Genomic DNA, 26,711 nt, shown 5'->3' on the forward strand with positions numbered 1-26,711 from the left:
CAGACAGACATCTGAAAAAATGCACAGCTGGAAACCCTAGCCCAAAGCCACTCCGACAACACCGATACATAATAATACTAGTACTGCATTTACAATGACTGATGTGTAATTCAATATTATTTAACTAAGTGAAACAGCTCTTGCTGCGAAGTTGATCTTATTAACAGGGACTATTAAAAATGGGCTTCATTTTATCTAATATTAACTCCCTTTAACAGTATTTCTATAACTATTTAATAACCATTTCTGTGTAAATTCATTATCTTTCCCAGTAAAATATTTGAACCACAACAGTTACCGTTAACGTGCTGTATAGGAACATTAAAATTAAAAGCCTAACAATTAAACTAGTTAACGCAGTAGGCCCTACGATAAATGCAAACATTGTTCATTTAATATCAATAAATTTATAAATTTGAAATAACCTTAAAAAATGCACATTTAGCAGTATCGCTGATGCCCATTAGATCAATAAGCAAGGATAAACTCAGGTGCACTGCAATTTGTATAAAAAAAACAATAGAAACGACTTGTATATATAAAGGCTGCCTTAAAATGACACTCCTCAAATGGTAAATACAGTAAATAGTAATGAAAAATGACAATAAAAAACCGTCAACCATATAAAAACTTCATAAAACGAAATACAAATTCAAAGCAGGGCAACAAAGACCTCTTAAAAGAAAGAGGTAGGACCAATTACCTAGGAGGAGTGAGCATCCTTTGCTGACCGGTCACACCCGCCGTGTGCTCTTTGTGGTAATCCGGAAAAAAACGGAAAAATCCCAATTAGTATGAAAAACGTCAGTCACTAAGCGACCCAGTGAAAGATTGAATTTGCTTACAAGGTCGTTGTATTGACCATATAACTTACGAAAAAATGACTCCAGACGAGACTGTTGATAGTCCTTTTTATCACCGTATTTGTCAGTAGCTTGCTTCGCCTTAGAAACTGTTCATACGAAGAGCATGCCCTTGTGTATCGAATTATCTGAGGGACAAAAACACTATATGCAGGTGATAAAGGTATATTGCTACATAAGAAAGAAAAGTTGACCATAAAAAAATAAAATATGACATAGATAACGCAGACTTTAAATAACATTTGTGTCTTATTATGATTTAACAATATGTTATATAATATGTTAATTAAACTATTTTTAGAGATGTATCACTTTTGTCGCTACATTTTTTCTGTAGCTACAGACCAGGGGCTACAGACATGCAGCTTATACTTGCCCAAGATATAACTCAATGGATCTTGGTATTAGTAGCAAGAATATATATGAATCAGGATCACAACAGGTTTTTTATAAGTTTGACAAATGGGATAAACACAAGGGCATTTGTAAAACATAATAGTCAATACAATGCAATGGATTCATGAACAACAAAACCATCTATGGTTTATGGCAGAAAATCTCAATCAGTATGAAAACACTCACTTATCCATGTGGTAGAAAAAATATAACAATCAATTTATTCATATTCAATGTTTACAAATATAAAGAATAAAAAATAAACTTGATTAACCAATCAGAAAACAATTATGTATTCTTATAAAAAATAATAACATACTTATTCATGAAAACAGTTAAGAAATATAATATGTTGAAGTCTACTAGTTTCAATATTTATTTTATGGCTCGTGACTCATTTTTTTGGCGCACGCTATCAATCTTTTTTTTATAAATTCCGAACAATGTGTGAAAAAGTTAATCGCAGGAATTTTTCCTGTAGAATACTGTTTTAACTCTTCCAAACCATTGTCTTTTATAGCTCGCCTAAGTCGAAGGCTCACGTGAGCTTTTCTGATCAATATATGTCCATTGTCTGTCGTCTTCGATGTTGTCATTGTACACTCTTAAATGTGTTATCTTCTCAAGAATTCACATTTGTAACAGGGATAGAAGTCGGAATTTACACGAATAAGAAGAGAACATGGCAGCATAGAATTAAGCAAACAATAAAGAATCAAAGAAAAACCAAAGTGACAATAGATAAGCATGAATATAAAAACAATAGTGACATACAAGTGTAAATGATCTGAAGAATTTAGCATAAGAATAAAAGCAACTGGAGATACATAGACTTTAAGCGGTAATCCCTTCCATATGAAAGGCTATAATTTTGGGACATTTTTTTTTTGTTAAAATGAGCTGAAGTTGAATTATAAGATGTATTATAAAAAACATCGAGGTTAAAGGAACAAGCCATATGTATTGATACGGAATTTATATGACCCGGATTTTGAATTTTACGCTATCTATGTTCTGTTTGTTTTTAACATCCGGGAAGATCCCCACTTTCGTTTTAAGTATAATTGCCATCTTTGTGCTCAAAACAGGCCCAGAAAGTAAGTGTTTTCTTGTTCGAAATGTCAATCGCTGTCTAATATTTTTTTTTTTGCATAATTGTTTTAAATCTTAAAGTGTACATACGCACATGGCGTCGATATGTTGTAAAATCTGGATACGATGTTTTATGAAACATTAGATAGGTTGAGATTTAAAACGTGTACGGGTACGCGTACGTGTGTTAAAACAACACGTACACGTTCATTTTTTTTGTAATTTATCAGTTGAGATTTCTTAACTTGTAGATTATGAATGTACGTAAATCGTTTTGAGACATGAATTTATTTAGTTAATTCCAATTAATGGTATTTCTTATCAAATTTCATGCAAATAAAGTTTAAAATTTATATTATGTATTACAAGAATACATTCCCTAATCAATAAGACTTTATTTGTTGTAAAAAAAAATACACGTTTGTAATTACGACACTCTACAAGTTTAGAGAACTTGTACTAAACCATGTCGTCACAAAAACTGATGACGTAATACGCAAGGAATTTAAGTGACTCCCCTAGTTCAAGAACAAGTACTGGGTTTTGGTTTTCCCCAAAGAAGGCGGCCAAGGGACATAACTTTTGTAAAGTGTGGATTGGTCTATGGAGGCCAAAAGTTAACGTAGCAAAGCTAAAATGCTATGACAGTCTCAATCTGGTAATTAAAGCTGACTATAAGCTTTTGATAATTTCCTTACAGGGTTATGCCTACTTATTTTTATGATGCATTTAAAGCTGCATGGTACAATTTCATATCAAATTATAAAGTTTTTAACGCTATTAAAGGATGGTTATGCTTAGTGTGTGTAAAAAAAATGGGCAATGATAATAGGAAATGCAGTAGGTTTCCCGTTCAAATAAGTCATATTTTAATGGAAAAATGATATACAAAATTTGTTTACAAAACAAACTTTAGATTTAAAGGTACCTTGTCATCTTCTCAGGAAGGCACAATTTGGCGCCACAAAAAGACCGACTGGAAAAAAATTTCCAATCGGATTCTGTACTTTTATACTACTCATTAATGCATAAACTGTAAGAAAATTACGAATTTCTCCAATAAATCGATTTAATTATTTTTTTTAAATTTATAATTATTTATAACCCATAAATATACACATCGCAACGTTTGAGGGGATTTCGTCTTTTATACAATTACTCATGCGTATTTACTATGAATAAAACACATGCAGGGCTCGCAAAAATATTCCTTGGCAGGTTTGTTGATAGAAATATGTCTTTTCTACTTCTCCCAGGTAATAATTATTCAAAATTTTAAAAATACCAAAATCACTATTTTGTAGGTATGTATTTTGCGTTTTCTTTTTTTTTAACTCTATCAAAGGAGTTGTTACAAACTAAATTCATTTTGTAAGAGATGCCCCTTTAAGTGGTTTTCTGACATATTTATGTCTGTTTATGTTCAAATGAACTGAAATTGGAAATAAAATGATAATTTATTGAGAAGTTAATGATGTGTTTTGTTCAGAAAGCCCTTTTACCTCGTATTCAATGATGACCGCACCTTCGCTAGCCAAGGATTTTCGGTCCACTTTGCTCCCAATAAACGCTTGGCGGATTTCATTACGAAAACTCGGTGACAAGCTCCGTTTTATGATTGGCTGCAGCTGCGAGTAGCTGATCCAATAGCAGTGCTTGTAAATATAAACTTTAAAAGAAAACACAGTTTTGATCTTTGGTAAAACAGTCGGTGCTTTTAACAAGATGAGACACAAGTTAACGAGTATAGTGCCTCCCCAACGATGGTCTAACCATATCGCTTTAAAAACCTATATATTTTACTGGGATTGAACATAGTTCTACAAACTTGTCAATGTTAGCTCGCGTGATAGCATGGGAAGTTAACATGGCGAATGTAGAATATGCATATCCTGATAGTATATACGTTCCTGCTTATGGTTATTGCTTTTAATGGTTAAATGAGATGTGTTTTATTTAATGTCTTTGGTCCGCAATATTCAAAACAACGATACCTGGTTTTATGGCATGAAAGCTTTCATATAAATTTGCGACTTTTTCATTCTCGGTACAGGTCCTTACAAAACACTATGAATAAAACATCCAGTGCTTTCCCTAGGTTTTAACTTAATTCGTGTTTAATAACATCGTTAATTATGTTACGATATTCGGTAGTCAACACTTGTTCAAGTTGTTTTAATGCCATTATGTGTATATAACCCGTTGTTCAATTCGATTAAAATGTAAATATGCAAGGGGTGCAACCCAAGTTGCTCGCTAGATAGCGCCACCACATCACCGAGTTTTCGTAATGAAATCCGCCAAGGGTCTATGGGGAGCAAAGTGGACTGAAAACCCTTGGCAAGCGAAGATGTAATGACCGTAGTCGGACGAAAATCTTGTGGTTTTCAGCATGTGTCAATTACTGTCAATCAAAATCCACATGGTACATATTACCGATATAAGATTAAGTAGAATTTTACGACTCTTTAATTTATGGAAGGTCATAACAACCTTAATTAGGTATCTGAAAGTGATTTTTGTGTACTTTAACTGTCTCATTTAACATTATTTTTTATTTCCTAACGATACGATGGGGAAAACTAAGACACGCACGTTTTTCAAGTGCACTATCTATTTAAGATTTGCTCCCACGTTGAGGCAAGCAGGCGTTTGTAAAGACTGTAACATTCGCTATTAATAAAAAAAACGTTGAAGATTTTATAAATATTGTGGCAGAAAAAGATAAACCTATTTACAATTTTTTTCACTTGTTTTTCTGAAGTTTGTATAGCTTACAATCGACGCATAATACGCAGGTTAAAAAATAAACAGTCAATCAGTTGACAAAACCAACCACAACAGGGATGCAATTTTTGTGTTTTCTTATTGAAATCATTTTAATTTTATTCAAATATTTCAATCTTTGAAAGGAGACCATTCTGTTTATGTAGATAGGTAAAAGTGTTTAACTTCCTTAGACATTCGGTTTGTATAAAAAATTATTTGTTTTTGTAATGACCAAAATATCGGACCAAGCAGCTTTAACAGAAATAAACTTATAACTTAAGAAAATCCAACTTGCAACATAATTAAACTTAGATATTTCTTCATGTCAAAAACTCTCATGACAGTTCTGAATAACCAACTTTGCCATTTTTGACAAATTTCTTTATTGTAATCTTTACTTTAAGCATTTGCAAATAGTTATCCAAATGATCATTCAATGGATGATTATATTTTGAAAAAAAAACAAATTACTGGTACACCGGCCATGCTCAATTCCAACTAGTTATTTTTTAAATATTGACATTTTGCAATGTCTTTGCCTGCGATAACATTACGTATCGATTTTGTACTCTACGGTCATATAGATTCAAATGACGTATAATTGGGGCGCGAGCAAAGTTTGATTTTTTACATTCAAATCTTAAATCGTACAATTGCTAAATTAAAAATTATATCAATATAAATAATATTATAAAGCCCTTAGGAATACAATGTATATTGGATACTCATTATACTCTAAGAATGATTTCTTATTCCTTACTTGAAAGCAAACTATTCTTAGACTCATGGTACACTCTTTAAAAGTTTTAATTCAATAATAACTATTATACTATATCATTTATGAATATCATTACAATATACATGGAAGATACATGCATTGAAAACACAAGGTGCATTCGAAATTAGCCATTATCATTAAAATGAAGCTAGCTTTTTTACCAAAAAAAAGATAAAAAAAAGAAAGTACTTTTGGGTTTTACTGCACTGTCTTCGTTTTAGTGAATTATCAAGTTTTATCAATGCCCAACTGTTTGCAGATTGAGTGTTGTTTGCATGAAAATTATGTCTTTTTTTCATCTTATTTGCCCTCGTTTATAGTTATTTTATTTTTGTCCCGTGTTATTGTTGCCCTTCTTCACTCGCAAATGGTTTCGCCCCGTATTAAATTCGCCCCAACATAACTGTGCTGAAATAGGGATAATTGTAAACATTTGAATTCGTCCAGTTATAAATTCGCCCGCTGACAACGAGGACGAAAGGAAGGAAAATAAAACGGGGCGAATATTTCACTGTCTACAGTATTGTATAGAGTTGGCTGCTTTTATTAGCGTTATGGGCGATGTTACTCAGGAGAGCGATCTGGCCCCTGCTCCTCTATTTATGAAAATGAAATGCAATTCATAAGATTTTACGGGTCTTTACAGATATTATCAACGATGAGTTTTGCAACTTCCCTAAGGCACGCCCTCCCAACAGTTATACTGCTTGGATTTAGGTGCAGTATAAATTATGTTGATTATGTGCTATCGAGTAATATCCGTTCTTTTACCTCTTCTATTTCTCAACACATTTTTTTCTTGTTTGTGAAATTATTAGAAACTATGGGTCTTATACAAAACAAAGTACCTTTTAGATAAAGAATTATATGTGAGATTAATGAAAAGACGTTTTACGTCATTTACTATACCATTTGTTTTGTACTATTTTCAGTTTGTTCTTTGATAGTGTTGGCATCATCATGAAAGAGATGATTCCAATCAAAAATTGAAAATTTCTTCAAATTCTTCAGCTTTAAACAAATTTACATTGTAAATTAACAGTTAAAAATTAACCTTGCTGGTGTGCAAAACTGTGCAACAAAACTTATTCTTTCTGAATAATTTTTAATTTTTATTTTGCTTTCTTCATACATGTATCCACTGAAGTTGTGTTGGAGCAGACAGTTTTGATTTCTTTACTTTCACACTCCAATGGCCGGTTACATTTTGAAAAATGAACCAACACAAAGTATGTACATGTATGACATACTATATGCACATTTTTGAAACATCGATTTTAAAATTTATTGTCACTTTATTAATCATTATAAATCGCAGAGACGTTATAATGTTGACAAACTGTTTATTGTTTCCAAAGTGCAACATGAATACCGTGCCAGACAATTGGATAATTCATGGACTGTGGTAATTACTATTACCTTTATAATTAAATATTCATCAAGATAATCAACATACAATGATTAATAAATAGTATCTTACTTGATATAATTTTGGCATATAACAGTTGTATTGAATCTATAGGCCTTCTAATTTTACTGGAGCCAATCCTAGGAACTGCAGTAGCTTTTTTGACGTGTCCCAAATTCCTCAGGTTAGTCTTGATATGTATTCATACAAATTATCATGCTTTGGTTACTGTTTTAGCGGTTTGTGCAACTGTCTTGAAACAAAATGTCAAAATATAAAAGACGTCTGTAAGATGAAACGCATTACTTTTTTTGTTATGCAAACATATATTGACCAAAAATGATTTTAGGCTGAGACGTTTTGGACTGAAAAGCCTGTGATGCACCAAAAAATCATAGAGAATAAAAAATATATATTAAAATTAAAAGTGGATCATAGCTTTAATGCTGAATTATTCTTTTGTTGTATTGCAAAATTCATCATTCAAACTTGTTTTAAATTACTCCTTTGATAACATTAGCTGTAGATTTTTTATAAAACAATTTTGCTCCTACTTATATTTGTTGTTTTTTTGGGTTTTTTTTTTTTTTTTGGGGGGGGGGTTGCCATTATTTTTATTCACGTTTGTTTTGAATATATAAAAATGTGCAGACTAGTTTATTAAATGTGTGGTTTATCTAGAAACATTAATCTATTATTAATTGTAGGGATAAGCAATGGAGGATGCACGGGTCATGTGCAGAAAGTGTACCAGGCGTGCAGAATATCGGTGAATACTTCACCAAAGTTATTACATTAGCTAATATGTATAACATAAAAGAGTAAGATTGTTACACATAAAGAATAGCATGTAGCATATGCAGCAAAATCATAGATTTATCTAATCAAATGCCATCCCAGATAGCAAGCTTACGTTGGCCCAACGTTAGCTTATGGTTGTAAGGTTGGCTACATATCGCTGTTGGTAGAACGACGTTGGACCAACATTGGACCAACCTTGTATTTATCACTGTTGGTGCATTGGCATCGTTCCAATATTGGATCAACGTAGTTCATCCAACGTTGGTACATAAACATTGTACCAACGTTGGGCCAATATCAAATTGATCTCGGTGGGCGCGAATACACTGCACCGATGTCGGGCCGACGGACGAAAATGTGTGTTTTGAATTTTTATATAAATGATTATTTTACAGATGAACAAAGTATATAATTTTAAAACTGGCGTGTCTTTGAAAAACCATTGACTAAAAGCTTTAATAATCAAAGATCTTTAGATTGATTTAGATTTATATTATATTAAATATATAAATATATAACGGTTACTATAAATATAAATGTATTCAAAGTAATTTCAGATATAGAATTTTAGTTGTTTATTTTTTTTTAAAATGTACATGACTATATTATGTGTGTCCATCATGAAGCATTTTACTTGTCTACACTTTGAATGAAATGCAGTATCAATGCATAGTAACTTTTCTGCACTCGTGAATGAAACATTACCGCCAAAAGCACTGTGATGTCATTTTTGACAAATCCATCAGAGTAACTTGATCTTATGCTATCATCATGGCTGCCTACAGGAATCATGTAAGTATATGCAGATGTTCTTTTACAGATTTTTATTATATATGGGTGATTATTATACAATAATGTTCTCAATACTTTTAAATGAAAATTTGAAAGCAAATTAAAGGCAATTTCTTGTACAGACATCCTTCTGCTGATGTTCAAACTCGGTGACATGGCTGTCTCCTATATCATTTGTGAAGATGAATAGAACCATGCAGTTTATCGGCTCAAGTTAAGGAACATCTAAGGTAACTAAATTTAATATTATGATAATATTCAATATTTAGGGTAGGAATTAAAAGCACATTTTTTTATCATTGATATGAGATGATCAGAATTTGTCAGGGCAAAATTGTCCTCAATGCAGCTTTATTAAATACTTCTGTCGTATGTTTGTATGATAAATCATCGGCATAATATGCTGAAAATATTAGATCAGAAGCTGTGGGTCTTGCACGGATCTAAAGATGGTCGGATATATCCAGACCCGACCCCCCCCCCCCCCCCCCGCCCCTGGCCTCCTCCCCGGAAAATTCAAATTGACTTATTGACAGTAGAAAAGCAGTAATATTGCAAAAAAAAAAATTCTGATACACATATTGAAACTGTGCACAGTAACCTAGGCCCCCTTCCCGCAAACAAATTTATTGTTGGATTGAGAACTAAATTTAATAAGACAAAATAATGTATTACATTAGGATTTTTTCTGCATTATTATTTTTATAATGTAAATGCATTTCTATCTATAACAATTTATTTTTTCCATTTTATATGATTATTTTTTTATTTACAGCAGCATTTTGCGAAAACGGGCTTTTGAAGTTATCAACGAGGTCAGAACTAGAGAACTTAACTGAAACTGAACTAAAGATAGTGACCAAACGCATTTATTGTGATTCGTTATTCATCTGATTGGGAAAGGGGATGAATATAGGAGTAAGAAAAACAAATGAAGAAGATTGAAGGGATGTGGAAGTATATAGATCGACTATAAAAAAAACATTTGAAAATTTGAATATTGATTATATTTCTGTGAGAAAACAATAAAGTTTAGACTTACTGTTAATGTTTGTGAGATTGTTTTATAAGGACAAAGTTGAAGAAATATTGGTTGGATTAAATTGTTGCCCCAACATTGGGCCAGCATTAAAACTGTCAATCTACTGATAATGGGCCAACGTCACGCCAGCGTGTTGGTGCAATGTTGCGCCGATGAGCAAAATTACATTGGGCCGATGTTATTTTCCGACATTGGGCCCACATAAATGATAACATCGGGCCACCGCTGGGTCAATATAAGCTTGCTATCTGGGATGTCTTATTTTGATATATCAAACTAAAATGTGTGTACCTTATATTTAGGATTCTTAACAGCAGCGGTATAACTGAGGGAAATGGAAATCAGTACCAGTACCCTGTAAGTCAAAGAGATAATTGTGTTTATATTTAAAAATGTAAGCTCGTTTGTGATCGGCTTCGGTCGATCACAGGTGTAGCTATATAAAGCATCCGGCAAATTTTACTATTTGCGCATGCATTGCACCTTGCTCTACTTTATTTAGTATGCAATGACAGCTTCATGTAAATTTTTAATTACATGTAGACTATTAAAAACGTTCTAATGCGTTTGCCTTGAGATTTAAACATTAACAAAGTTACATACATAATCATTTAAATCACTTTTTCCTTTATATACATAAGAATATCAATCGGAAGACAATTCGCCCACTAAAAATAAAGTTTATTTGTTTCTTGCTATTTCGGAAATTAACAAAACGGTGCGATATATCTTATTTGTCATGTTTATTGCATGTACCGTAATGCTTTCGCATTACATTAACAGAGCAGACCAATGATATTACATGCCGATCATTCCTTTAAAAGGAATACTTGTTACAGATCATGATACTAGTATATAGTCGTATCTGGGGTTTTTTTATTGTATACCTTTTTTTAGACTGCAACTATACAGGATGCCATAGTTCTTAAGACAACCAAGTTAAGCAAAATAATAGGATTAAAACCCAAGTGTACTGTGAGTATATGTTATATATGCACTTATTATTAACACGTTTCAGTATACATCTACCTATCTCCGCTGCTATCTTATCCGCAATATTATATATAAAAAATAACTATTTAAAGTCAAGTATTTGACACAAATACATTGCTGTCAAACAGTCAACATGCTTTAAGAACTAATACTGGTAATATTTAATTTTTTAGAAAGATTGGTTGTTGTTTGAGATCCGGATATGCTTCGACAAACAGTTTAAGGTGATCAACTGTCCCAATGTTACAAATTCAACACGGAAATTGAGATACCCGAGTAAACCTTCTCCAGCAGCACAGGCTCTTAGATGTGATATATCATCTAATGGCCACTCAACAAGCCAATTCTTATCACTGATTGCATTTTTGATTGCAATCCTCTCCTTCCTGTTGTTCATAGTTTGAACAAAGTTTGGAGCTTCAACTTTTTTTTATATAATCTGTGCCGCTTTGAATATAATCTATGTGTAATATGTTTTATAGAAAAATGACAATAATATGTAACAATCTATGTTTTAATTTGAGATAAAGTTTTTAGTTGATTTAAGTACCATGAATTTAACCTGTCAAATTTACCATCTAAAATATGTCTAAACTTTTCTGAATTCGACAGGAATGTTAGAAGCGTTATATTTTTTATAATGTGATTGAAAGTACTCTTTGCTCAAATACAGACCCTTAAGCTGATAACTTAAGATGCAACTGTCACATGTTTTTTTCAACCATACAATACCATATTTAACTGTATGTGTGTAGTTTCAATGACAAATAACGTACGTAATTAATATAGGATAAATTATTAACTCTTGGAAATAGCAATGCTTGTATAAATATCAAACTATATTGGAAAACGTTTTCAGTATCATTTAAGTGTTTGTATATCCAATTGTCTGTCTTTTCGTTGTATTTTAAGTTTTTTAGGTCACCTGAGTCACTCAATTGCCCCCAAACTAAAATGTGAAAATCATAGTCTTTGGAACAGAGGTCCAGGTCCTAGGACGGGGCTAATATGGCCACATACTGTAGTTTCATTAATATTCGAGGGTATCAATTATCGTGGATAAAGTGAAAATCACAGTTTCAGGGATACGTACATTCGTGGCCAATGACCCTATCAATACAAAATATCAATAGAAATTGCACTTCAAAGAACAGTTAATTTCGTGGATCAACTAAATAACGAAATCCACGAAAATTGGTATTCAACGAATATTGATGAAACCACAGTAGTAAAAATGTATTAGATGTTAGAAAAATACCTTCTCTATCCCATTCATAGGTTCAGACCCTATGGTATAACCAGTATTGCCATTTAGTGAAAATATATTGGATCTTAAAAAATAATCTCTATATTCCTATAAAAATTCGGGGCGTCATGGCTAAAAATGCAAAAATACCTCTTCCCTTCTCCAACACCTGTGGGGAAAAACTAAATGCAGGGATACAATGTCCCTGGTCCCCAACCAAAATTGTGAAATTTATGGCCATAGGGTCAGGGGTTCTGGCCCTACGGTTGGACCAATATGACCGTAAAGTGAAAATGTTTAAGATCTCATACACGTTTGTGAAAACATTAATGCATGGTTATGATGTCCACGAGGCCCCCGGCCTGAATTGTGAAAATCATGGCCTCTGGAACAGATGTTCTCTATTCAAAAAATATTTTTCTGTATTCCTATACATATTTGAGAAAAATAAATGCGATTATTCTGCTGGGGGGGGGGGGTGTTGTTGCACTATCATTGTCCTCGGAGATAACGTCATGCATTGTTCTTATGTTCATAATGCCTTTATGTTAAATTGTGAAATCTACTGCCCATGTTATGAATCAGAAGTTAAGGCTTTTTATCAGGGAGGAGGTGATAAATATGACCATATATTGAACCGACATTTTTCTTATGGAAATCGCTGTTTGTCTTCCATAGCAAATATAAGCATCTAATAACAAAAGTTTGGTAACAGTCAGAGGAATCTCAGATTAGGGTTTAGGCTCAAATATGAAGCTTAAAATGCAGACATGAGACTCTGACATGACAAACTAAGTGCTATGGTACTCATGTGACAGTCAAAGCCTGTGGGCTTCTAGTTGATTATACAAATGCCTACATATGTATTTTATATGTTCTCAATTTTTTGTGACCGCTTTACATATCCTTAACAGTGATTTAAAGAAATAGATTGTATTGAAAGTGTCAGAATACAACAGTTATTGCTACGAATGATAGAAATTGTTGTTCATTAGATGGATTATCTATGTTTATTAAATATTCTTTACCCTGAAAAGGTGTATTTTTTTATTTATCCAAATAAGGCGTGAAACACATTTTTATTCATAATTACTTTACATTGACTATTGCAAATTTGTCTGACGAGAATGTATACATCATTTCGCTAACGGCACAATATAATCATAATTGTTAAGATTATGAGTTTGTGCAGTTTTCAAAATTCAAGATTGTTTTTGTAAAATTTATTTACCATTTGAACAGGATGACAATTAAATAAATGACCTTTAAAACCCAATCCATATTATCAACAGGTTACATATTTAATTAGCGGCATGAAGCAGATTTTATTAGAATATGAATCTTCCTTGTGCTAAAAATAAGTCTTCTTTTTACCTTTTATCCATTTACATTATACACATGTAATGAAATTGATCGGCATATTTATATCCATTCACAATCATGTTTCTCATGTCAAAGACGACAGATGACAACACCAAAAGTATAAAGATAACGAATTTCAAGAATCTCTCAAACGATCTATAACAAAACCTAGTAACCTTAGTGAAAATATCGTTTCTGCCATCAGGAAAAAATGTATTACTGATGACGTTGGCGGTATATTTGAGAATGATGGCCGCGGTATCTCTTTGATCTCGACAATAATTGAAGTAGTATCATAATTTAACCACAGTTGGTTACCACATCACACATTAATAGAATACACAATGTATTTTACAATTTAATTTACAATTAAAATTGTTCACCAGTTTGTGATGTGATTGGTTCTTCATTACCGAATTATGCTTAGAACCCAAACCTTAACCAGTGCATGACAACATGACGTCAGGTCAATAACTCGAAAAGATTCTTTTCCAAGAAATGCGAACAAAAAGTAGAAATACCATTATTTCGGTTTTCATTTAAAATCTCTCCACTTTGATATATCACACGTTTGTTCACACGTTTGATTATGGCTGCTGCTGCATGTTGTTTAAGCTTGTTTTTATTGCCGGCCATAGTGTTACAAACATGTGCCTTTTTCTCCCCATACTGGATAAAAAATAATGCGACCTCTGAATGTGTTAGAGGACTTATTTACAATTCGGATTGCTCTGGTGATGTGGCAGGTAAGTTAGAAAATCAACTAAATCGTAAAAGTCATTGAAAGCAAAGTTAAAAATCAATTGAGTGTATATATATATATATATATATATATATATATATATATATATATATATATATATATATATATATATATATATATATATATATATAACGCAAAGCTGAGAATAAATTTATTCATACAATCATATTAAAAGCTTTAGAGACAGTTATAGATGTTGGTAATGTTGAATGAACTAACAAAATGAATTCTATTTTCTGCAGGACTTGGTGCAGCTATTCTCGGACTTCAAGTGATCTTCTTTTTGCTAATTTTGCTAACAACTGTATCTTCTGTTTACCTGTTCTGTTGTAAAGGCAAAGACAGTGATGAAGGGTGTTGTTCGAGGATTTGTGGCACCGTATGTTGTTTACGATCACTGTCAGGTATCAAGCTTTGGTTTTTTTAAATATGATTTTGCTCTAAAATTGCAATAAATTAAACAATTTTCTACGTTTGTTTTCATTATTAAATGACAGGCTGTGTATTGAGCTGTAGATTCTGAATTTATCCATAAAATATCGAGTTTGATTATGTTTAAAAGGGATAGCGATACTTGTTTAACTGAATTCAAAGACTGAATAAAACTTTGCATGAAAGACAGCAAAGCAGACCTAAAAAATAGTCCTTAAATAAAACATTATCTAAGTCAATACGTGGTTTATCCATTTATGTAATTTTTCTTGGAATCTAGTAAATCTTCAAGGAAATCTTACACCAACAGTCCTCTTAAAGATATTTTATTTCAAAGTGTTTGCCAGTTTTAAAGGCCAAGTCTTTGTTATAGGTATTTTTGGCTTCTCGGGCTGCATGGTTATCGTCGCTGATTACGGAGATCATGATAAAGGGTGGGCGTTTTATTTCAGTCTTTTGGCCGCCTGCTGTGTTATTGCTGAGGTATTCTATTCATTACATTTATCAGACTGAGTTAAATATACATTGACACGTCTTCATAACGCTATTTAGCATTTGAGATAATGGTACCTTTAATTCAACAAGCAAATTTGTATTTGCGAGACATCAAGCATTTCGCATTTTTAGAGAATTCCTGATGAAATTATAAATTGTTAACTAAATTTATTTTCCATATATGTTCTTATCATTCACTAGCATATGATTTATACAAGAGATTTATATTTAAAAAAGAAACTTAAAGTAGTATTAAGATAAACGAAGCATTGATTTGGTAACCTATTTCACCTTAAAAGTTAATCATAGCGAATAATATTGTCGACGTCCGAAATAAGTCAACTCTCGCTAAATTGACAAATATAGATTTCTGAAAAAATGTCCACTCTTTAGAAAAGTTTGTAAATGCTAAACTAACGCATCATTCAGCAAAAATGAAATTATATTATGTTATTAGTAAGGTAGATAATATCATATCCTCCTCGGCACCCCTTTCTTAATTGCTTAACACTTACCTCTAAACAATTACGTATATGTAATATGATCTAACTTTTACTTGAAAAATGGTGAACAGGTTTAATACAAATCACCAAATTGTGATTAATTATTTAGTTTTGAGATTTATAGCATTTACTCTAAAATGATATGAAATGATAATCCTCGTCTTTTTATTCTTTAAAATTAGACGCTCTTCTGTTGTTGTGCATTAATTTTCCATAAGAAAAGAAATGAAAGTAATGCTGAAAATCAAAGCCAGAACACAAATGAAGGAGGTTTCATGAGGAAGATGATTGAACTCAAGGTAATTTTTTATGCAATTTAACAAATCAGTTCGGAGATAATACAAATAGCAATTTTTCCATTTCCAATATGACACTATGTTATCTTTTTTCAATTGATTCATGATCGACGTATGCTTTTTTCTGAAATCATTATTTATTTAGAAGATTTAATGAGGATAAAAAAAATCATTTTTAATCTTCTTGATAATTTCAAATATCTCTTGTCCAACATTTTACTAATGTCAATGATATAAAAAATTTAAAATCATATTTCCACTATATACCGGTATTTAAAAGAAAATACCTATTGTGGTTATCCCTACATTAGTCAATTTTGTTCCATTACTATTCATTGTTGTTTTAGAACGTCCATAAACTTGGCGATATGGCATTCAGAACTATAAAACTCAGTTGACTGCATCAATGCAATATTTATGGTCGGCCGAAAGGGTAAAAAAGACGTTAATGCAAAACAAACAGCTTATTTTTAAAAACAAGCTAAAATACGAAACAAACCAGCTTAAGACAAAACTAATACGCTCTTTTGAAAAATCAACAGACACTGATGCAAAAAAAACGATTAGCGATGCAAAACCAACAGACATGCACTGAATTAGCGCTAGGTGGCGTGCAAAAAAAGGTATCATGAGAAATAGTACCCTGGACAAATCGCTACCTGGAAAAAACGTACCATTGAATTAGAGGGAACGTTTTCATGTGACGACCCAAGCTTATTTTTCAGAGAGAAAGGAGGGGTGGTGGTGGTGGTGGTGGTGGGGGTTTGAGCCATATATTCGGTAATTTTACTTTGTAAATTTAAGAAATTTGAATTTTTAAGGAGTGGATGGGGGTCCGGACTTCAGCTTATCCTTTAAACAATGTTTTTTTCGGGGTTTTGTAAAATAATTTTTTAAGAGTTACATGTAAATATTAGCAAATTCAAAGAAGGTTGTTCGTCAAATGATGGATATTACTTTCAGACACATAAAACAATGTAACACTTCATAACATTTAAAAATATAATTATTGCAAATGTGTGAGTATTTCTTCAAAACATATAATTTTCATATCTTCTTTCACTGTTGACAAATCATCCGAAAAAGCTGCTTGATGTTATAAGATATTGTATTTTAATAAATGTGGCATAAAAAAATTAAATGAAATAAACACAAAAAAAAGAATAGGGACTTTTTAATATCTTTAATTTTTTAATATTAAATACATACATATATTATTATAGGATCATATAAGTAAATATATTCGCTTTAATGCAAAAGTAAATCAAAAAATATAAAGAGGAAGATTAATTTATATAGGATTTACGTATCCCAACCTGAGAGAAATATTTACATGAATGATGTACATATCGTATCTTTAAAATAATAATAATGAGTTTTCCAATTATCAAATTAAATCTATTCAAAATTTTCAAAAGAGCGGTTCCTAACAATTTGCCCCAGTTTAAATCAGCCAGTGCCGGAGGTACATGCTTCTAGATCTACTTTTTTGCGTACTGCGTCATCAAAAAGGGGTTATAGAGTCACCTAAAGCTTCGTATTTTAGCATTTTTTTAAGTAAGTTTTTCATTTTGCATTAATGTCTTTTTTACCCTTTCCACCGCACATACATATTCACATGCATATAAATATATTTTTATATATAATACCTCACATCACAATTTATAATAAGGGCACTCGAGCTAGCATGCGTTCGGTGTTCCACTGTCGAAAAGCAGACACGAAAAATTAACTAATTGCTCCAAATGAATAATATTTAAAAAAAAAAAAGCATTATCTCTTCGACATTATATAAACACCATCACATCACTAGACTTTTAGGTTGTATTTATCTATTTTCTTAGCATTATATCCATTATCTTCAACTTTTTTCGGACAAAAAGACATGGCTTTGCAATAATTCTTTTCATGATGCGTATCTGTACAAATTGAACCTACATGACAATACACTGTATGATATATATGTATGTTTATGTAAACAGGCGCTCACTTGTTGTTTCGTATCAAGCCAAAACAATGGAAATGGTGAACAGAGCTCAAGGGGACAGGAAGTGATGGCGACAGTACAAGAAACATATCCTGGGAGTGTTAACCAGAGTGGTTCATATGGCTCAAGGGGACAGGAAGTGATGGCGACAGTACAAGAAACATATCCTGGGAGTGTTAATCAGAGTGATTCATATGGCTCAAGGGGACAGGAAGTGATGGCGACAGTACAAGAAACATATCCTGGGAGTGTTAATCAGAGTGGTTCATATGGCTCAAGGGGACAGGAAGTGATGGCGACAGTACAAGTAACAGATCCTGGGATTGTTAATCAGAGTGGTTCATATGGAGCGCAAATAGGGGTTTATCAGGAGTCTATGGTTAAACAGTCTACGGGGTATCATCGCCAATATTTTAAATGGGAGAAAAAAGTGGAAGTTAGAAGGTTTTAATAATTGAATAGATTAATAAGTGAAGTCCAATCCTAAACGTTGCAAAGTTGTTTCCCTTTGCAGGGTCAACCAAAAGGTCAAAAGGCTATCATCATAAGCTTCTTATGCAACTAAATAGTTCTTCATCGGTAAATTGTATACAATGTCATACCTAAGTATATTACTTTCAGCTACATATTGCTTAATGTTATTCAAAGCATATAATAATTAGTAATTTCTTGATTGAAACTTTTTGAATCAAATTAAAATTGAAAATTTTTTTTATCAAATAAAAAAACAAGAATGAAATCCATTTGATCTATATGGATATATTTACATGTAGCATATATTTAATGCATACTCGGTACTTTTATATCTTAACATGTACTTAATTGTTCTGTTTGTATAATATACATGTGAATGGAAAATAAATGTTCATTGTTATGATCAATCAAAATAAATCAGCTATTTCGTATTAACTCATCTGTTTTACTACACATATCATACAAGTGAACATGTTTTATTTACTTGATATATATTTTCTTGCAATTGGATTAAATCCAATACTGTTGTGTACGTACTGTATGAAACGACAATGATTATATTCAAGTTTGAGCAGCTTAAATCCTTATTTTATATCTGATCTCCTTTAACTAATACTTTATTTTGTGTAATTACATTTAACCAATTTAGAATAAAATTGAAAACAAAACATTGCCTAATGTTTCATTCGGTGGTGTAATAGTTGGTAAGTCGAAGTAATTAAAGAAGGAATAAACGGTAACACAAATCAATTGTCAATTGCAGAAATGAAAATATGTCAGTAAACATATAGCGGAAAACAAACAGACAACGTGAAAGGGAAATTGAAGCTGCAGGTCTGTAGCTCCCGGTCTGAAAAATTTGGATGGACGACCTGGAAGCTATAGGGCCACCCATTGAAAAAAATGTATATTTATTGCGCAGAAAAACGTGCGCTAGTTTTGGACTGATTTACCTTATTTATACGCAAATTCCGTGAAAACAATTAGTACCATTAAGTTCTTCATGCAAATTACTACTGATATCGTCTCTTCACTTGCCTCGAATAGTCTTTTAAACACCCATCACCAGTCCCGTAAATTCGTGTGGTGTACTTAGTTTACATGTAAAAATGGCGACTCTCGATCTCGATGTAAATTCAACATACTTGATTTTCCGAGGTCGTTAGCGTGTTTCGGAGAAAGTCTGAGGCAAATAAAGAGGCGATATCAGTAGTTTGACATCGACATTTGATTCTTTCAAGATTTTTCTCTTGAATCAATAAATAGTTAAAGCTGAGCAAGTATTCTGAGTTTTATGATTCTTGCCTATCGAAAGCCCGAATGGGACCAAAAGCTTAATGGAACAGAATTTTCAAAGATCTCACTGTTTAGTCTCTCTATCAGGCATCCTATTTCCATGATTTATATAAGCAACAAGTTGCTGTCCTTTAAAAAGGACTGCAATACGTGGACCAAATGCATGCGTTTTTAACGAAAACATGAAAGCCGTAAGAATATCAGAGATTCCACCGACTCTAGCCCCCTGCTTTTAACCACTTAATGTGTACGTTGTATTACGTATATGTATAGCCCTGACTTTCTATCTCAGAATTTATAGGGTTCATAAAATAATTATGATCTATATTAATGAAGATTGCATGTATAGTATCAGGCATTCGGCGAATTCTACTATTTGCGCACACATCACGTTTCGCACTACTATGCAGTGACAGCTTTGTGTAAATTAATTTCATATTTTGATACATTTTTCTTGAGATTTAAACTTTTATACAGTGACATAATTATTCAATCATCTATTATATACAGTCACAACATTATTCAATCATACTTAAATGCTTAGAAAATGTTCATCGGGAAGTACTCTAGCCTCAACTACTATAAAAGTAAAGTTAAGCTACATGTGTATTCGGAAAACAACAAAACATTGCAAATTATGCTATGTTGGAGTTTCGGCATAATATTAACTTATTTCATAATACTGACAGTTTATATTACATGCCGATCATTTCTTTAAAAGGAATACTTTGTTTCTGTACTGTTTACCGACAACTTTACAATTACAGCGCCTTTGAACTTATATGTGCATGCACATATATGGCATGGAATCCCGATCCCGATTCAGATAAACGTGTGCTAACCTGGTTCCCTGAGCTGGAACCAGGATAGCTCATGCGCATGCTAAATTTTCCCCATAGCATCCGGTTTAACCTCGCTTATATATTTTCTGCGTGGACCTCAGGGTCCACGCAATGAGCCCTTATCAAATTGTGAAATTCATGAGTTCAAACTCTAGTGTGGGCAGAGTTTGTGATATAATATTTACTTTGATATCTTGTTAGGCACACAGCGCCTTTATACACACAGTTGGCAAAGCCTTACTTATTCAGCTATGTATGAAGATATTTTCAATGGACGGCTTAGAGAGTGAGCCTGTTATTTCAAATTTAAACCTGCCAGAACACATCCGAAATACTCACGTTAAAACAAGAAAACCTCTCCTTTGGAAGATTGTTCAAAAAGTTGTGAATAAAATATTCAAGGAATTTCATAACCCAGGATGTTTGCCTCATGTGCTCTTGGATTTTGAGGATACTTCTGTGATTATTCCCAGAGAACAACTCTGCAAAAATGACTATGTATACCTGAAAATGTCAACTGGTGAAGTTTACAAAATATTCAATTCACATGAAACCACATATGACTTGCAGAACTACTCCATACAATTACTTATGTGGTATATCCATTTTTGTGAATTTCAAGATGGGATACGAGAAGGGGACCCTTTCAGAACCAACATTAACTTAAAAAGAATGATTCCCTTCTTTTACAGTCATTCCGTTCGGTCCAAGTATGCAGTTGAGTGTATAGATTATATCCTCAAAACAGAAGTCATGCTGCCAAAACTCACAGCTATGAGAGTTAGACTTGGTAGTTTCGTTAACCCACATGGAAAGAAGGGGGGAAATAAGCCAGCTGACATGCAACAAGAAAATAACATTCTTGTTCTTAAAGATGTCATAAAAGGTTTAGGTGCAAACAAAACAACCAAAGCTATGGAACGTGCATCTGCAGCAGCCCCTGTTGTAGCAGAAACTGTAGAAAATTATATAAGCAATATTTGGTGCATATCAAGGACTGGAAAACACAGTACAAAAGACAATTTGGAAGACATTTCTTGTTCAAATATTAGGTCGAATAGACCCATTTAGTGTCATTGACAAACACAAGATGAATTTTTACAATAGTTTCAGGAACAATGCATTCTCATCTATATCTTCAGAATTTCATTCCCATCTATTCAAAATAGTTGAGCGCTTGAAAAGATGTCAGAACATTGACCTTGAATACTACAACCAGTAAGGATCATTGTGGCCCATTGACCTCTTGTTTAACTTCTTATTATGTTAACTGTTATCTGAAACTCCATAGCAAATAATTGAATTTATATTACCATATAACTTAAAAATCCTGTTAAATCTTGAATACCCTATGTTATATTTGCATCTTTGAGACTTAAAAAATAAGGATGAATTAAGGTTATCAAGGCAAGCAATACTGTAATTTTTACATTAATAAAGATTTAGCGGTACATTGTAATCTTGTGTCACTTGAATATCATTGCATCATGTTACAGTTCACAGTCAGAGCAACAGCACAAACTTTAACACACATCACAACATTTTCATTTTTTGGTTCCCTCTTCTGGTTGGTAGTCCAAATGCTGTAGCAGTTGAAAACACAAACATGTATCTGTACAAATGCAGTATTGGCGCATTGAGTTTTGTATGCCAGGTCTGTTGGTCCTTACATCTGTCTTATTAACATATAAAATAGTATCCACTAGTAGTCCATCTCGTCCCGCGCGGCCAGTTTCTTGTAAGTACTTTTCAATGCTGGTGGGACATTTAAAGTGTATAACCTTCCGTACAGCAGGAGCATGTAAACCAATGCCAAGGGATACAGCGGCAAGCACTACACGAATAACTGGCTCGGATTTGCTGATTTCTGATATGATGAAATTTTTCATTTTATCTGGGTTATGAGTATGTTATTGTACATAACATCGATTCTCAGGAGACTCGACTCCTAACTTACTTTCCAAAAACCTATATCCATACCTAATTGACTCTAGATCAGTATAGATGAAGGTGAGAGGGTAATGTCTCCTGTCCTCTTGTAGACCAGTCACAATATCTCCCAGAAATTTGTCCAGATCGTCCTCTTGCCTTACACTCGGGAGTGTGTAATACTTGTGATACTTAATATTTGCTCTCTGGGTTTCTTGGAAATGAACAAAGGTTTTTTACTTATTTCTCTTTCGTCGATTGCGAAGCAGTGGCCGTAAAGAGGGACACAGGTACCCTTGGGAAAATGCCTAGCAATTCCTGAATTCGGGCGAAATCCTTCCGAAAGTCCTCACCTCTTAAAGAAAATTAACGTTTACAATTTAGCATGTGTAGAGGCATTCCAAAGGAAAATAAGTTTCTGATTTGCAACTGCTTTCTTAATATCATTCCATTCTTATTTCATGTGGGCCTCATCTATAGAGATGCCACACACATGATCATGCAAAATTTTGATATGCAAAATTTTCCTTCCTTTTCTTGAAGAAAGGAAAGCCTCATGATTTGCATATATGAGCTGGTATTTCCCCGCTGCCACATCATTTACTGAAACTTTCGTCTGTATATTTCCAACGTTTTCAGCAGTGTCATCATCATTGTCACCTTGCTCGTCGTCATCCTGGCAAAGTGTAATATTGCACTGCATAAGTTATATATCAATCCTACTCTAATATTGTTGATAATAATTTGAGGCATATAGTTTTTGTCCTATGATGTCCTTCTCATCATGCATCTATTATACTTAAAAAAATATTTTGAGAATATGGTGCTTAGCTGTTAAGTGGAACCCTCGGACATAAATAAAGTTTTATCGGACAACTGGGTGCATAAGCATTTACACATGCAGGTTTAATTGATAGAATAAGTAAATATTTGGCCTCTTAGTATGAACATTTGTAGCTGTAAGTTGCACTTCAGACTGCCCCCAGGATTTGAACCTTGACTTCCTCAAAGCCAGCCAAAAGCAATTGCTAGGAGCATGAGATGTTCTGACCAATTACACTAAGGCAGTCTGTAAAGTACATTTATCTACAACACAGAAGGTATGAATAAGCATTATGGGTTAATAAACTTTTTAGAAATGAATTACTTTAGAAATGGGAGTTGGTGATTTATTAATCTGTTAGAATTAACAATTTGTAGCGCATGTTCTCCGCCGAGCGTGCGGCCTTAACATTGCCGAGTTACAACACATTTAACTTTGATCCGAATGAATGTATGAAGTCATAGTATGGAAAAGTAGTTGAAGAGTTTACTAATTTATTTACATATCTATGCACAAAATCTACGTATCACAAAAGAACAATTCACACAAGAAAATAATCCACACATGTATAAATCCAAATATATCCGTTATCTACTGCTACTCTTATACACTGCTCTGCTACTACTACACTCTCCACTGCTACTACTACACTCTCCACTCTCCACTGCTACTACTACACTCTACTTCTGCTACTACTATACACTGTTCTCTTACTGGTACTTTCACCTTCTTATATAGTGAACAGTGCCTCCTCAGTGTGGGGAGTGAAAAATCTACCTCCTCAGTGTGGAGAGGGAATACATAATATTAAAAAATTAAAACTGTTCAGGCCATTAACTAATTATCACTATAATTAAAAGGTATTTAGGGGTCTGGCATAAAGATAGATAAGACTAACGTGTAAATGAGAAATTGATAAGAGATAACATCTTACAATCTGAACACTAATCAGTACCAAGAATAAATTTGCTACAAAATGTAACATTCTTGCAACATTTGGCTGAAAAAATCTAGGCCTAATTCTTCTAATCTAATCTCATTCTTCTAAATTTGTCTGTATAATCTTCAATATTGATCAATACATAGTTATATATAATGAACATGTAAATTTAAAAACATGACTTTTTTGATACCAAGTCTGGACATTTATGAGAACAACATAGGTAGATAGAAATTACAAACCTGTCCCCAATGCAGGTTTTAGCGGGTATGTTGAACCATCTCTCCCTGTGATATTTAAAAAACAGGCTGAAATACCGTTTTCACAGAGTTTTCTGACCTGGTCCTTCATGATGGCATTCAGAGGAGATATTACAAGGACACACGCCATGGAGTGTTCAGAAAGAAAGGGTATCATCTGAAATATTATATACTTTTCTCAAATCCTGTTGGAAGAAGACACACAATGTCCTTTGACTCCATAAAAGCACGAAGTGCAGTTATTTGTTCTGGCTTTAACTCGTACGTGATCCCAATCTTTTGTTTAGCTTTTGTTAATCGGTTGAAATCCATGGTTTTCGATGAAGTGAAAGAAGAAAAAACCACGTGTTTTGTATAATTTTAATGACGTGAAAGTAGATTAAAACACTAATTTTGTATGATTGACCTGTCTTTATTATTAAATATACTTATGTATATAGTATTTCCTACCTTATATGTATAATCTTTTGAGTTTTAATACATGAAATTAAGACCGATATATACGCACTTATTTTTTCGTAAATTGTACACGGTGTAATCGCGGACGTACTTTACCTCTTTTCGGTATGCGTTATGCGGTACTTGGTGGTGTCTCTGTGTGCGGAGACGCAGAGGACTATGGGTAGTATGGTAATGGACACTGACAGGAATAGTTTCAACTGAGCAGACCTATAATTTTGCAACAGAATATTTAAATATATGTAATTTTAGCTTTATCTTATGTATAAAACAGTTTAAAGTACTTATTAACTTAATTAAAAATCAAATTCTATAAATATAATGATAACTAGATGCTGTCATAATAATAGTAATACCCGCACCAAGTGTTTCCCCTAAATAACACTGTTTTGTACTAGTTTGATTAAAAATGAAGGCCACATGCAAGCTCCGGTAATACATTTAAAAATTATAATTTTCATAACTGAAGGATGAGATCCCTTCCCATATGATAATACACATGAGCAGCACTTTATGTGCAATTTAGGGTTGATCTGTTTGCAGTGAATTTTCAGTTAATCAATAATCTTAACATTTCATGTCATAGAAATTTAAGTATAATGTTCTATATAATTATTACAAACAAAATTAAAAATTAAATTATGCCCCCTCCCCGTGGCGGTTGCCGGTTTCAGATTTGCTTCTTGTACCTACATGTACATCATCGTGTGCACAGATTTAGAGAAGGGGTGGGAGTGAGGGGTCCAGACACCCCCCCCCCCATGAAAATTCATTTATATCAATTGTAAAATTACCAAAAATACACCTTGGACCCCAATGCTCTTACAGACATGTAAACGCTCTAAGCCATTGCGCTTCAATGTTAGGTAACATTATTTTGGGGGTAAATGTTTAATTAATATTTAATATACTTTATTGTTTATCTCAATAGGAATTAAGTATACATCACAATATTACAGGTGCCCTGCACCACCTTAAAGCTGTTATTTACCTAATAAAATAGTGCAAGTGGATTTGAAGAATAGGTCATAAAAATACATGCATGTTACAAATAACTGATCTTGTCTGAAGTTACGTACACAAAACAGGTCTGCAGGTCTCATTAGCGGGTACTAGTTTTACCCAGCTCTTCGATTGTATACATACATGCCATTACATATATGTCCGTGTTTTCCATATGCAGAAAAGGATTAGTTAAGATCAGCTAAAGGAATTCATTATTGTGTTTTAATTGGATTATCATTATGATGTTGACCAATATAGGTAAGCATAATACACGTAGTAGCAGTAGCACAATATAATGAGATGCCAGCATACATAAGTTCTACTTTCACTTTCTAAAATTAATGTGATCTCCCTTTGACAGCTTACTGTATCATCATCTTTTAATATTTAAATAAGCTTATCATCGTTACCTATCCTATCGCATTTGTAAAGTTTCTGTCATTTTAGTTGCAAAAGTTATTTTTTCCATTTGTCAGACTTGCACTATTGAGTTGACCCCATATTGACCCTGTATAAACAACTTCTCATTAAATTTGTGTATTACATGTAAGTAAGTGTAGACACTTATCATTTTTATATGAGTTATAATAGGAAGGAAGGAGTATTTCTTTCTTAATGTATTATAATGCATCAAATACAATGTAGGTCATGACCTTATGGGACTG

At 32.9% G+C, this 26,711-nt stretch overlaps 1 protein-coding gene and 1 pseudogene across 1 annotated transcript; both read left to right on the plus strand.

The window, feature by feature from the left end:
• The first annotated feature begins 7,216 nt into the window (after nt 1-7,216).
• LOC128186281 (ribonuclease Oy-like) lies at nt 7,217-13,407 on the plus strand. The gene is made up of 6 exons (XM_052856075.1): nt 7,217-7,303; nt 7,421-7,490; nt 8,014-8,127; nt 10,244-10,298; nt 10,839-10,916; nt 11,108-13,407. Exons 1-6 carry the CDS (start codon nt 7,294-7,296, stop codon nt 11,336-11,338), a joined length of 558 nt encoding a protein of 185 aa, XP_052712035.1. The 5' UTR covers nt 7,217-7,293; the 3' UTR covers nt 11,339-13,407.
• A 469-nt stretch (nt 13,408-13,876) lies between these two features.
• On the plus strand, nt 13,877-21,852 carry LOC128183687 (uncharacterized; annotated as a pseudogene).
• Nucleotides 21,853-26,711: the final 4,859 nt, after the last annotated feature.

Source organism: Crassostrea angulata, chromosome 5 (assembly GCF_025612915.1).
Source record: "Crassostrea angulata isolate pt1a10 chromosome 5, ASM2561291v2, whole genome shotgun sequence".
NCBI lineage: Eukaryota > Metazoa > Mollusca > Bivalvia > Ostreida > Ostreidae > Magallana > Magallana angulata.

Excerpts from the sequence above, each read along its gene's own strand:
- LOC128186281 (XM_052856075.1), top strand. Across the intron at positions 10,299-10,838 it reads GAAATCAGTACCAGTACCCT|ACTGCAACTATACAGGATGC; the intron begins GTAAGTCAAAGA and ends ACCTTTTTTTAG. Across the intron at positions 10,917-11,107 it reads GATTAAAACCCAAGTGTACT|AAAGATTGGTTGTTGTTTGA; the intron begins GTGAGTATATGT and ends TTAATTTTTTAG.